Consider the following 14,639-nt stretch of genomic DNA (forward strand, 5'->3'; position numbering starts at 1 on the left):
GGACGACTGGAGACGTTCGCTGATTCAGCCGGGTCCGCTCACATTTTAAACTTCTTCATGTCGAGTGCGCTCCTCACATCGTACACCAACTCTCTGCCGACTCCCTGCAGGGTAGAAAAAACATTACACGCACATTCTGATGACAACCACGGCCTCCTGCTCAGAGCAGGTTTACACTACAGAACCTTTTCTTCAGTGGTTTTATTTTACTATATCTATATTCACACTTAAATATATGTTAACAATCTACCAATGACAAGTCTTTAAACAAACAAATGCATGAATAAATAAAAAGAATAAACGGTCATAGTAAGTAAATTCTTGCGAGTCTCACTTCCTTCTGTGCTTGTTCGAAGTTCTCGCCCAGAATTTCAGCCATGCACCCGAAGGCGTCCCTGCAGTGGTCCAAGAAGAAGTTCTGCATCTAAATACAAATCGTGTTTATAAACCTCAAAAAAGAAAACTTAAAAAAGAAGAAGAACTGAAAGGCCAAAGAACAATGAAAAATATCCTATTCTGTCAAATATGGATCAGATCTCTCTGCAGGGTTCATACACATTTTGACCAATGGTTTTCCATGAATTTTCCTTGACTTTAAACCACATTTCCATGACCAAACATTTTGTGAAATCTCGGTGTATACATGAAAAAGTCAGAAAATGTAGTATTTAAACTAACAATGAGAATTCGAAAGCATACAGTATACCTTAAATGACACAAATGAATGAGACAATAGTTTGATTAAAAGAATAAACATTTATATAGATGCCTGTATGTATGCCTGTTTATATTTTGAGCGTCTTTCTTTTAAAAGCATATTAATTATTTTAAACTGAGCGTAAATGAACGACATGAACATATGAATATAACACATTTCCATGACTTTTCCAAAGCTTTTGGGATTTCATTTTTTTTAAGGACTTTTCCAAGCCTGGAAAATAACCATTTTAAAATTCCATGACTTTTCCAGGTCAGGTGCCAGGACAGCGGCAAGCGAACGTCACTCGTTTGGCACCCTTGGCATGTTAGTTTAAATGTATTTTGCCGTCTCTTATTGTCACTTTATGAAATTGTACATGTGCAATTGTTGAATAAAGAATACAAATAAAAAAAGCTGCTATGCAAACTGGGTGCCACATTTCCTGGGAACACCCATTGTTGTTATAACAGGTCAGCTGCCGTAAATCATATTTATGATTTTAGTTGAGTCAACCGAGCCTCGTTCTCTGTATACATCCTTTGAGCAACCGCATTGTACTTTTTTGATTATCACTCATTTTATTTATGTATTATATTGCTGCTTTTGAAACATAATTACTTTTATAGTTATTTACAACAATCTGCTAAAATACTGAAAATAAATCATCCTTTTTAATATAATTTAAAACGGTTTATCAAAACGTTTTGAAATACAAGTTGAATAATATCTCCACTTGTCCTCTCCTTATATGTAGTTAAGTGTTGGTAGGTGCCACGAGCTGCCAGTGCCTGCCACCACTAGCCAGAGACTTGCCACCAGTAGGGGGTCAGACTATTGTGCCACAAGTAGGGGTCAGACTATTGCGCCACAAGTAGGGGTCAGACTATTGCCACTAGTCAGAGATGTGCCAGTAGTTTTCACACAAGTGCTATGACTAGTCTTAGGCTGCGGTCGAACAGTCCTTTTGGGTTAGGAGGATTCCTAACTGAGTGAAATGACCCGGAAGTACCTAAGTGGCTGCCATGATAAGTGCTGATCGAATTCTCTAAATGCAAAGGAAAGAAGCTTTAATGCTTCCTTACTTAGCTCCTTTAGCATAGGAAACACTGGACCTTCCTTTACGAAAGGAATGGAGATAATGCCATTCCAACCTCATTAATAAAGTAATACTTTGAACCGGGTTGTTCATGTCGCCTGCATGACACAACACTGTAAGAACACGGACAAAGTATCTAAGATGATCTGTTTTGTAGTCCATCTCCTGAATATTCTAGTTGGTTTCACTGCACCATAATTTACTAAATAATCATCCTGTATTGAAGAATATTTTAAACTAGAGATTGAGACCATACATTCAATTTACAATGTTTACTGAGGTAATAAATCAAGAGAGAAGTAGAGTCATTTTCTCAGAGACTTCTATACAATCCGACTTCTTTTTGCAACCGGAGTCGCCGCCACCCTGGCAAACAGAAGGCATCTAAGGTTTAATAAAAGGTATGTAGTGCACATCTAATGTCTCATACATGGGTTTGTTATGTGTTGAACTGTTGTGCTCACATGTTCTGTGAAGTCCAGCGGATTAGGGGGCTTCGAAGGCCAAAGAAAACCTGGATAAAATATTGACAAATACACAGATTACGTTATGAACATACAAAATTGCAGCAGAATGTCGTGCTACCTGACGGTTTTATTGGAGCCTCCAGTTTATTGGTGATCCAGTTTTTCCATCGTTACTTAAAATGACTGAGTTCAACACACATCAGACATTAAGTATACTCCCAGACCTTCTTTAGCGCACAAGATCTGAACTGGAGCAGGGGACGACTGCCTGCGGCGTGAGGTTACATAAAAAAATGAAAATTAAAGCTGCGAGCCGCGTTGAACGGGTCCTTGCTCATTTGCGCCCGTCGGGAGCACCGTCGGGAGCACCGTCGGGACGCCGACTCGCCCACCAGTTGAACGTTTTTTTTCCCCCCGTGGAGTGTGACGTTGGATATTAGGCTTTGCAAATACTTCACCAGCTCCTGCATCCGGTGTGTGGCGCTAGACGACACGCTCGACAACGTGCATCATGTTTCTCTACGTGAAGCTTAGACTACGTTGTGTAAATGTCATGTAAATCCAATGCCGTTTGTCACGTAACGCTGGTTTCCTTTCGCCAGTTGGCGGCGCTTTGGCTAAGAGTGAAAATATAATTTTCACTCTTCAAGTTACAAGATGCAATGTGCACATATGTGGCAAATTTGGAGTCATTAGTCCAAATTGTTTTTACGTTATGAGTATTGAAAACTTTTTGTAGCGCAGGTGTAGGTGGATAGGTGTGAATATGTTCAAGTCAATCGGACATTCTGGTGGCATTCAGATGGCTATTTCCATAATGCCTGGCAAATGTGCCAAATTTGGTGAGTTTTCGAGTATGGCAAATACCCAAAAAATGCGCAAAATGTAAAAAAAATTAAAATCATAGGGAATAATAATACCCCGAACAATATAAATAGGGTCCTACGTCGGTCACTCGGACCCTAAAAAAAGTGTGTTAGAGACTTACAGTTTTTAGGCGACATAAGGGGAACTGGTACCGGCTCTGTGTGACGCCACGTCTCCCCTCGGGCCTGGTGTCTGGATGCAAACGTCCAGCCGGAGAGGGGACCCGAGCTGCCCTGAAAACCACAAGTGCAACCACACAATGAGAATCCAGAGAATAACAATGAGTAGGGCTGTGCGGTACCGGTTTCAGTTTTCCGTACGGTATGAATTTTTCGCATACCATCATACCGGTCGCTGCTGTTTGGCAGGCAACAACATTTAATGTTCACAGCTTGAAGCTGAAGGAGCAGCGGACTGAGCTACTTACGTCTCATGTTAACTCACTTGACTTATGGTGTGCAAGAAATGACATCGCCAAAATGCATGATGGGTAAATGACACTGCCCACACAGGAAGGCCGTTTCTCAATATACGTTCTTCTCTGTACTTGTGTTCTCGTGGACTCGTGAAACGTCATCAGTCGCGGCCCAAGTACTGTTCCAATTCAAAAGTCCGCTTCTCGCCGAGCACGGTGAAAATGCCCGGATGTGACTTGATCTGCCCATTTTACCGGGGATGCATCAGAGCAGACTTGAGCCAGCCAATTTTCCAGAATGCATTTCGGACCAGCAAAAGGGGAACAATGGCGGATGAGGAAAACTCGTCACAAAATGTAATTTTAGGATGTTTTCAGGCGAGAAGTTAATTGTTTAAGCATCAAATATGTGGTCGGTTTGTCAGGAATCAGCCGACTTAAAAAGATACGCCGACGGTTTGAGGTCCTACTCGCGGGACCGCTGAGCCCCGCAGCACCGGGCCATTAGCGCTCTGCTGCCCGCCGAGAGCAGCCTGATCTCGGCTGGACTTTTTGAAATGATCCGCTGGCTCCAATGTCTCCGTATCGATTAAACATGAGTTATAATTCGGTTTCGAGGATCTAACGAGCAGCGGTGTCTTATTACTTTTGACCCAATTCTTTGCAATTATATGTATATCTATATAAATATATAACTGCATATATATGAAATACATATTTATAAACATATTATATATACAAGGATATGTAGCTCCTTATGTACCAATCAAAACAGCTGCTGGCCAGTTGCGAGCGAGTGGTGAATAACGATGGCGGTCCTTTTCGGTGTCAATAAATTAATGTGTTTATTTGGAAAATACCGTGATATACCGTGAAACCGCCAGAATCTTACAAAATACCGTGATATGAATTTTTGGCCATATCGCCCAGCCCTAACAATGAGGATCCAGTCCTGCTAGCAGACTACCATCAAAAGAGAGAAAGGTCACCACGGTGTAACATCTGAAAAAGTAGATCATGTCTGTAAGTAGTCTAAAATATGAATTTGTATAATAATTAGCAACATTTCCTGTTGATCAGCTTCAAACCTTTCTGTTCCTCCTCTAATGACTCATGTAAATGTAGCAGCTTCTTTTTGTATAATTTATTCAACAATTGAAAAGAAAAAGGAAGAACAAATTATCCTTTATTAATCCCCCTGGGGAAATTCTTCTCTGTATTTAACCCATCCTTAAGAGCAGCGGGCTGCCCTGTGAGGCGTCCAGTGTCAGTGTCTTGGTTCAGTGTCTTGCTCAAGGACACTTCGACATGCGAACTATGGGGAGACCAGGGATCGAACCGGCTACCTTGGGGTGAACGACCACCCATCCCCATGAGCTACAGCATATGTACAATTTAATCAAGTGTCAATAAGAGACGGCAAAATACATTTAAACTAACATGCCGGGGTGCTGCATGAGTGACGCTCGCTTGCCGCTGTCCTGGCATCTGACTGACGCCTGCCACAGACCTGTCAAACGCTTGCCACTGTCAGTAATCGCACTCGCTGTCTCTCCTAAAAATGGCATGACAACACAAATAATCATCTTAAAACTGCCTTTCAATAAATAATTTAAAAATAATAACCAGCCAGATGTTTCTAGTTTGCGAGTGCATTACACAATGGACTGCATGCAGTGTATATAGGACACATTTACACAGAAGCCTGGCTTTTCTCCCCGAGTGGCGCGCTGACAGCTGACCCACCTGAGGTATGACTCGGTCATAGCAGCCCCAGTTCCCAGCGCAGTGTTTCAGGACGAAGTCCGGCGGTCCGGCGTTGTAAAACGAGGGGTAAAGCTGCTGTGGGAACTGGTAATCCATTGCATTTGTCATACGTGAAAACAACCGTCCGGTTTTCAAACGACGTACGTCTCGTTGTTCCTTCTCTCTCCGTGTCTGGGAACAAGTCTGAACATGCTAATTCTCCCGGCTCAGCTAACGCTAGCTCCTACGTTAGCTAGCGCAATAAAGAGGTTTTCCCTCTTCCGGTCATCATGACACGCGCTTAGCACCGGAGACGACACGCGGCGCTCGTCGATGCAGACGCAGGAGTCCGAAAAAGTCCCCAGAGCGGTGGTGAACGAGCCCAAATTCGTAATGTGTCACCGAACACGTGCACACACGCGACTAGCAAACGACAGTAAACCTCGGCATGGCGGCAGCAGGGAACAACAACAATAAGACTTCCGGTCTGTCTGATTAAAAAAAAAGGAGACGAGAGAGAAACGTCTGTTTTGGTAAATGACAATATGACATGTAGGATGATTTGACATGCAAGGTAACACAAAACAAGGATACACACAAAATACATAAGTATATTATTCAAATCGACTTTCAAAATGTACTTTTATTTTGAAGCCATGAAAGGTATCGAGCAAGATTGTGTAAACGTTCAAAATAAAACCAAAGCTTTGGAGAGCTAATTAATGTATTAATTAGATTGTGATTAATTATTAAATCATATCAATTACGGTTACTATAATTATGATAATAATTATCATTACATTTGTTCTTTTTGTTCTTCTTTCTTTTCTTGTTTCCACGGTCAATAATTTCGTCCTCACAAGTCTAGCAGTCAAATCACGGGTAAATACAAAAATATCTGCAGAAATGAGGGATTGAAATAGGATGATTATGTCCTAAGCGTGTTTGTGTTTTTTTCATTACCTTTGCTAAATATATTTTGTATTTATTATTTTGTTTATTCACGTGCTCAATTGTTATTGATTGTCCGTACAATAGCTAGATCAGCCGTCTACACTTGTACACACAGTGAAGAATGTATACGCTCGTGCTCAAAAAACAAACACTGCAGGATTTTATTTGGAAAGCACGAGACCGGATGCGGCTCTCAGTTGTCAGGTGATAAGCTGACCGAACAGATCGTTCAGTCGGTGAGACAAACGGCGGAAAACTAGACGAAAAGGACGCTACTTTCCGTTTTTATTTGCCACGGGGGGAAACAGTCGTCGACAAGCGTTCCTTTATAAGGACATGTCCCAGTAGGACTTGTTGTAGTACGTATATCCAGTTTTAAAATGTTGTGTTTTGGTTCCGTTAGCCGCTTCGCTAACCCGGAAGTAAGCGACATTGCAAGCACAGTTTAGCCTCAGCATCACATATATCATTGCACACTTCATGTCTGACAACCAGGGGCAGTTAAATTCTTATTTTTTAAAACTATCTGCTGAATCCTCTGCTGTCGGGTTCCTCAAAGGTGTCAGTGACTGTTCTGCGTCTGACTGAACTAAATCCATCCCAGTTAGACACGACTGCACAGCCGCACACCTGGGAGTAACGCCAAGGTTAATGATTCTAATGCAGGGCGCAGACAGTGACACAGGCTGTTGAGGTTTAGCCTTTGTGGCATGTATTACTGCGTGCAGCTGCTGTCTGTCAAACGGTCCCTGCTCTGATTGCGCGTGTCTTCGTGACGGAACAGTGACTCGTGACTCATTGACGGTATACAGCTATGGCATGACCGGAGTGACCGTGTTCATGTGCCCCTCTGAGCCGTCCTAGTGACTGTGTGAATGGGAGCGTGGTTCGCGTGGGCTCGTTCCTGTCCCGTTTGTCCACATGACAAGGGGCCAGCATGCTACTCGTTAGCATACTAGCATGCGAACATGTAACGTACTTTAACAATGTCTATATTAAAGTGTTGTATACTGCAAATAGTGTGAACAATATATTGAATGTGTGTACATATTTGTGTGTGAGAATATATGTATGCAATATTTATATACTCTATATGGGTGGGTGCATGTTTACACGGTACATGTCTACATACAGTATATGCAATGTGCAGGATTTACGTTTGACAATGATGCATTCATGTGAAATCACTGTATTTTAAACTGTAAACCTCATTTCTAGGTCCGGGGGAGGTTTTTGTGTTAATAATATATACATTAGTTTTTTTTACAATAGCATCTTTACTGCCAGTCCTCAGATCAGTGCCTCATCATTTTCAATTGTGTCTCTCTCCCGCGGTCTCATTTCATCTCCCGGTTTTAAACCGTCCCGCCATCCTTCCAGACACATCAGCATCATGTCGGGGAACAACTTGGTTCTACCCATAGTACTCTGGGGCCGTACGGCACCCACCCACTGTATCAGCAGTTTGCTGGTGATGGACGACTTCAACACCATCATCACCGGCTGCCACGACGGACAGATCTGCCTTTGGGACATGACACCTGAGCTGAAGGTTTCTCTCCGTCACCTACTTACATATTTAACCTACTTTTTATTGTCTTATTTCTTCTTTTTTTTTTAAATATAAATAAAACCTTGTTTTCTGCTCAGATTTGTCCCAGGGCCATGTTGTTTGGCCATACAGCTGCCATCACTTGTCTGTCTAAAGCCAGCGCGTGTAGCGACAAACAGTACATTGTCAGTGCATCAGAGAGTGGGTGAGTGCACTTTTTTTGTTGCTCGCATACACGGATCAGGAGTTTCATGAGCCTCTTTCACACATAGTTCCTGATACATTACTGGGATAACCCCTTAGGCGTGGGTAGTTTTCACTATTCACACATGCGCTGTCTCTCTCTCATATCATATATCTATATAGATAAATATCTTCTAGACTTCGACCAGTGCATACGTTTAGCTGCAGGACATTAACTCCTTTTTGTCTGACTTTCATTTTTCCAGAGAGATGTGTTTATGGGATGTTAACGACGGACGCTGTATTGAGTTCACCAAGCTGGCCTGTGCTCACATCGGCATACAGGTGCTCTCACGCGCCCTGAATTCTCAAAACAAAAGCCGGTATTTTGATCTGATTGTGGTCATTGAGTCTCTCCTCACCTTTTTTTTTTTTCTTTTTCTCTCTTCTGTCTCCTCCATGTTTCGCCTTGCTCCTCTGCGGTGCTCCAGTTCTATCAGTTCACAATTGGCACTGAGAGGGAGGGACGTCTGCTTTGCAACGGCCACTACCCAGAAATCCTTGTGGTGGACGCCACCAGCCTCGAGGTGCTCTACTCTCTGGTGTCCAAGATCTCTCCGGACTGGATCAGCTCCATGAGCATCATCCGATCCCACCGAACACAAGGTGAGAGACACAGGTGGAGATGACATTCCACTCATCAAGCAGGATTTCTCGCAAGTCAGCCAACGTGGTTGTGTTAGTCATGCTAGCACGAACAGCACGTCCAAACTGATCCCACAAGTGTTCAATTGGGTTGAGTGGAATGTCATCCCACAGCAGTGTGTGACCAGCATGAGGAGGAGGTGCCAGGCTGCTGTGGCTGTTTGTGGTTCTTCCACACGCTACTGAAGCTCCAGACTGTTCAATCAATAAATTGTAAAATTGCCAATAGGTTTTGCTTCTTCCTTGTAGATAGATAGACTTCAATCATCCAATCCACCAAACAAGAGTCAATAGCAACAGCAGAATAAGCTGTTCGGCATTGGCAGAGAAGATTTGGCAAATCTTCTCTGGGTGCAACCCACATACTCAGCTGTGCTGCTCATCCCAGAAATGCATGTTCCTTACAAATGGGGCACCGTTTAAAAGGGAAATTAAGAGGCTTTCCAACGGTATAAAATGTAATGCCAAGAAGCATTGTTAAAACGGAGAAATAATTGACCAAACAATAATGTCCGAACCTTTTTGTTCATTGTTTATATATCTATATCTATGCAGCATGGCTAAATTACAGTTGGCTAGATTAGCAAGTTGGTCAACTAACCTATCCTCGCAGATAGTATTCTGCTAGAGCAAGCAAGCTAAGGTTAGCCAGCTATCTGTAACTTAACTAGATCACATCAATCTGATGTTGGCTGCGTCGTAGTGTTGACTAATAAAGTAATTCGCAAACCACAAGCTAGCCAATGTGCCAGCCAGATCAGCCCATAGAGTCCAAACGAATTAGCTGACATTATCCACTCAAGAAAACAAGTTAGCTACACACCGTTTGCGCTGTAGGGAAGCTGAAGCGCGTAAACATCGCAGCAAAACCTTCCCCACAGGCTGTTTTTTAGGCCACCCAGAAAGCTTGGGAAGGTCTCAACTTTTGTTATGATCCGTTCACACATTGGCAATACACAGTGATCAATACATGTAAATTGCTCCATGTAGTACCTAATATGCTAAATGATCACACTATGCCAACACGTCAATATGCTATCATGGCAAAGTTGTGTAATGATGCACCGTGAGGCCCTACCTTTTGACTTGGCGCTACTCTTGTCTCCATGTAGAGGACACAGTGGTGGCAGTGTCAGTGACGGGCATTCTGAAGGTCTGGATCATCACAGCCGAGATCAGCAAGATGCAGGTACACCACCATACCAATTTTTGTTCATTAAAGAAATACAGACCTGTGTGTACTACTGGAAAGTCGGATGAGTATTATGGAAGATTTGAATATTATTACGATAATAGATGACAATGATGATCAAAATAAATAGCTGATATATGTTGTTTGTTTGTTCTGTTTGTTTGTTCGTTCAGGACATGGACCCTGTGTTTGAAGAAGAGTCCAAACCCATCTACTGTCAGGGCTGTCAGAGTATCTCCTTCTGTACCTTCACTCAGAGCAGCCTGTTGGTTGTCTGCTCCAAGTACTGGAGGGTAAGAACCTGCAGTGCCACCAAGTAATACTTCGCACCAAGTACTAGACTAGATTACCGCAAGGACCTGGAATTTTGGCCTAAGTCCGACACGTTCTGAAGCTTTACTACAATACTACTAATAAAAATGTCTGCGTTTCTTTCCCGCGTCTGTTTGTCAGGTGTTCGATGCAGGTGACTACTCGTTGCTCTGCTCGGTGTCCAGTGACAATGACCAGGCCTGGACCGCAGGAGAGTTCATCGCCGCAGACAAAGTCATCATCTGGACCGAAGACGGATGCAGTTACATCTATAAGCTGCCCGCTAGGTAAATTCAGAATTATGGTCTGAACACCACAGGAAAAGAGCGCAGACTCTTAGTCGTTCTCAGTTAAAGTCACGGGGAAAGCAGTGGGCCGCTACACAAATGCTGTAAATGTAGACTTATTATGCAAATGTATTCCTCAGCTGCCTGCCTGCTAGTGAACATTACCGCAGCGATGTCGGGAAAACCAAAGAAGGCTCAATCCCTCCGCTGGTCTACAGCGTTGCAGACCGCTCGGACAAACAGGTAAGTCCTCCTTCATTCACTCTGTGAACTAATCTTTTGTTATTTTTGTAAATTAAATATAATTTAAAACAGATTTTTGACTTGGAAAGCATGGATCACTCCTGTTGCACACCAGAAAGAATTATGATGTCTAGTAAAGCTATTGTTTTTTACCTTGGACTTCAAAAAATGATGATGTCTAGAATGCTGTGGACTTCACATCAGCAGGGTTCATGGAGAACCTGGAAAAGTCATGGGGTTTAAAAGTAGTTATTTCCAGGCCTGGAAAAGTAATGGAAATTTGTTATGTTCATGTCGTTAATTCATGCTGAGTTTGAAATAATTAATATGCTTTTACAAACATATTTAGGCCCTAAGCATCCAGTGCTTTATAAACCAGCAGCAGGATTTTAAAGTAAATTCTTTGTTGGACAGGAAGACAGTGCAAAGACCTTAGAACAGGAGTGATGTGATCCACTTTCCTGGTCTTAGTGAGGACTCGGGCTGCAGCGTTCTGTATCAGCTGCAGTTTTCTGATTGACTTTTTACAGAGGACTGTGAACACACCGTTACAGTAGTCAAGTCTACTGAAGATAAATGCATGGACAAGTTTCTCCAAATCCTGTTGAGACATACGTCCTCTAACCCTCGATATATTCATCAGGTGATAGTAGGCTTTTTTTAATTTATTGTCTTGTTATGGCTGTTTATGTTGAGGTCTGAATCCATAACTACACCTAGATTTCTGGCTTGGTTTGTGGTTTTTAACATCAGTGATTGAAGCTGAGCGCTGACTTTTTAGTCGTTCGTCCTTACGACCAAAAACAATTACCTCTATTTTATCTTTATTTAATTGAAGAAAATTCTGGTACATCCAGTTGTTGATTTCTTCAATGCATTTAGCCAGCCCTTGGGGCCATCACGTGCATTTAGCCGGCCCTCCCAGAGAGGGCCGGCTAAATGCACGTGATGGCTCACACATATCTGCACTCATTCTGATTTGTTTTGCAAAAAAATAGTTTATTGTTTTCCACAATAAGCTATTTAGTAGCAACTAAATATTGGTTATTTTTTGCACAGATAAAACTTTATTTGCATTGTTCTAACAAAGTGATTTTACATTTTATTTGTTTTTGTCTGATGGAGCAATCTGGTTTACTTAAAAGTGATTGCAATTTTCTTTATTCTATTATTTATAAAAGCCCAGATGGAGTCAAAAATGTTGTTAGTGCAATACAAATTCAGCATGGACCATTTTGTTACAACTTTGTTGGGGCGGTGGGGCAAGAACATTTTTGTTCCTCCAAAGTGGGGCGTGACAGAACATTTTTGAGAACCACTTCTTTAAGTGTTTGTGTTGGTGTCGCCCCCCCCCCACACCTACAAGCTGTAAACCTAGGAGAAACGCAGAGTATATCTATACATGTCTATTCTTTTAATCAAACTATTGCATCAGTCTTTTTCAACCCAATTCATCAATAGACGTAGATGTTTGAGGTACCTGACTCCATAGTTGCAGATAATATTTGACATGATCTACTTTATATTAAGGTGCTTCCACATCTGGCTTTTTTTTTGTGTGCCAATCACTCAATGCGTTGAATGTTGCCATTTCTGGACTAAAAATACATTTGATAAATGTGTTTCATTCAGCCTCCTATCACCTCGTATAAAAAATACATTAAAGTTAAAGTGAGACAAACCATAATGGTTTGTCTCACTTTAACTTTAATGTATTTTTGTTGCTAAACCAGACAAACCATTATGGTTTGTGTTAAAACATAATGCAACATCTGTAGCGCAACACCTGTAAGAACGAAACTAGCATAAATCAATAACAGCCCATTATGTACTTTCTTGTGTACGTAACAGGCAATATCTACCTTATGTAACAAGTGTTAGGTCGCGCGGATGAAAAGTCCTATGTTTGACCCATCCACCTTTACTTGGTGGACTCTCTGGCTTGTAAAACTCGTTATTATACCACGTAACTTTCAATAATTGTCGCTCTGACCGAATGCAAAATCGGCAACGTAGCCGTGGTTTTTGCAGAAACGCACAATGACAAAACTAGCTTGGTTTAGCAAAAAAGAAACTGTCGCATTGCTCAAACCTTTTGGGTGCAGCTTGCATTTTTGGATCTTACATTACAATAATAAAAGTATACTGTAACTATACCATTTTGACTGTAATCATTTGGTTCATTGACTAAAACTGCAAACAATACTGAACTAAACTTCCTGTACTGATCAGGGCCCTGTTGTTCAAACTTGGCTTAAATAATCCAGTTAACACGATGTTAACTTTCAAGTGTTAAAGATGCTAATAAATGTCGGACTTGGACAATCCCCTGTCTGTTTCAGGTAGTTCTCTGGTTTTCTGTTGGCAGTCTAATGTGTTTTGTTTGTATTGATGGTGTTTGGTTTGATTTTGGATCATCGGGGCTCATGTCAGGCCCATGGGTTAAACTTCGTTGTTTTTTTTAAAGGAAAGTGCTTCTGTATTCCTTCCTCTCAGGGAAACTTCAAAAGTAGAAGTATTTTTCTGTTTTCATTCACTAACAAATTATCCAAAGAGACTTGACGACGACCCGTCTCTGAGAAGGTACATTTAACTGAATTGCTCACGTGAGCCGTTATTTGTTTGCTCGAGTTGGCTATGATTTGAATACCAGCCAACCATTCAACAATAATATCTACAAAAACTTAACATTTTACCACTTATATAATATTTCAATATTTCCTCAGAAGAGCTTAATCATCAGCAGTGTGAGATCTGACGGTGAATGGCCAAGCTTAACCCATGTGCGTGAGCCTGACCCTTGGTGTTCTGTGTAGCTATGATTTAATTTTGGACCTTTACTATGTCAAGTGTATTTATAATGTATGTGTTGTCTGTGCCTTTTTTATTTTGTCATTCTTATTTTGTGGTGTTTTTGTCTGTCCTTTTTTACATTTGTTTTTATGTTTTGTCTTCTGATGCTGCTTCGCTCCCTCCCTCCTTTGACCTTCTCACTCCTCTCAGAAGGAAGGAGGTGAGGAGGAGGAAGTGATTATGGAGGTGATGTGCCTCTCTGCCAGCGGGTGCGACTTGGAGCTCTACACCCCAGAGCTGCTATATCACCACCGGCCTCTAGAGGCTCCAGTAAGCCCCAGAAAATGCACAACAAAGGCGGGAAGAAGAAGGTTCACTTTCTCGCCTGAGCTGCAAAAGCTTAAATGGAGACGATTAGCATTTAGCTAATAGATTTAATTAATAGATTTCGAATCAAAGAGTGGTAATTTCCCAAATCATGCCATTTTGAATGTATTCAGCAAAACCAAGCTAAATGTTACCATGTGGGTACACAAAATGGTTAAAGTTAAATTTGCACCAGTAAAGTGTTTTATATTTACAAAGTACCATACCAATGATTGGGCATGTTTCATCCCATTGACGACAAATTGTTCACTCTTTATATTACTGCTAAATATACAATGGCTCTAAACAGTCATTTTCAGTAGCTATAAAATAACATTGTTATGATTTTAATGGCCAAATTGCTCAGTTTCTAAAATTTCAGCTCAAATATATTCAGTTAACAATGATAGAAAAGCAACACCTCCTCCCACAGGAGAAGCTGGAACCAGAGACTATTTCACATTTTGCTTTTCAGTTCACTTCATTGATCAATTATCAGAATTGTTGGTGATACATTGGCTACCAGTCAAGGAAGGGATTGATTAATGATTAGAAAATAAAAGTGACTTTGTTAAGTGAATCTTGATTGATGGATTTTCACAGAAATGAACTTAAACCAATGTTGGTGTTTTAGTTAAAGGTCAAATCTGTGGGAAAAGCAAAAGACGGTGGTATGGTCCTTTTTTAAAGAACCGGTTGGTGTCGGGTGTAGATAGTCAGGTGTAACGGTTAACTGCAGTAGGAGGTCCAAAATGGACTTT

General features: G+C 41.5%; 2 protein-coding genes across 2 annotated transcripts in view; one reads left to right on the top strand and one right to left on the bottom strand.

Moving 5' to 3' along the window:
- taf1c (TATA-box binding protein associated factor, RNA polymerase I subunit C) overlaps window positions 1–424 on the bottom strand; it is a gene marked incomplete at its 5' end in the record, with an annotated part of 17,902 nt that extends 17,478 nt beyond the window's left edge. The window contains 2 exons of the mRNA XM_079234881.1: window positions 43–104; window positions 335–424. Coding sequence (XP_079091007.1) covers window positions 43–104; window positions 335–424 — 152 coding nt within the window. The remainder of the gene's footprint in view (window positions 1–42; window positions 105–334) is intronic.
- A 7,214-nt stretch (window positions 425–7,638) lies between these two features.
- Window positions 7,639–14,639, top strand: part of wdr7 (WD repeat domain 7) — a gene marked incomplete at its 5' end in the record, with an annotated part of 120,357 nt that continues 113,356 nt past the window's right edge. Inside the window, 9 exons of the mRNA XM_079235295.1 lie at window positions 7,639–7,797; window positions 7,896–8,002; window positions 8,247–8,325; window positions 8,472–8,646; window positions 9,798–9,874; window positions 10,051–10,170; window positions 10,331–10,476; window positions 10,617–10,719; window positions 13,723–13,842. Coding sequence (XP_079091421.1) covers window positions 7,639–7,797; window positions 7,896–8,002; window positions 8,247–8,325; window positions 8,472–8,646; window positions 9,798–9,874; window positions 10,051–10,170; window positions 10,331–10,476; window positions 10,617–10,719; window positions 13,723–13,842 — 1,086 coding nt within the window. The remainder of the gene's footprint in view (window positions 7,798–7,895; window positions 8,003–8,246; window positions 8,326–8,471; window positions 8,647–9,797; window positions 9,875–10,050; window positions 10,171–10,330; window positions 10,477–10,616; window positions 10,720–13,722; window positions 13,843–14,639) is intronic.

The sequence above is a fragment of the Taurulus bubalis genome (genome assembly GCF_910589615.1).
Source record: "Taurulus bubalis genome assembly, chromosome: 19".
Classification (NCBI taxonomy): Eukaryota; Metazoa; Chordata; class Actinopteri; order Perciformes; family Cottidae; genus Taurulus; species Taurulus bubalis.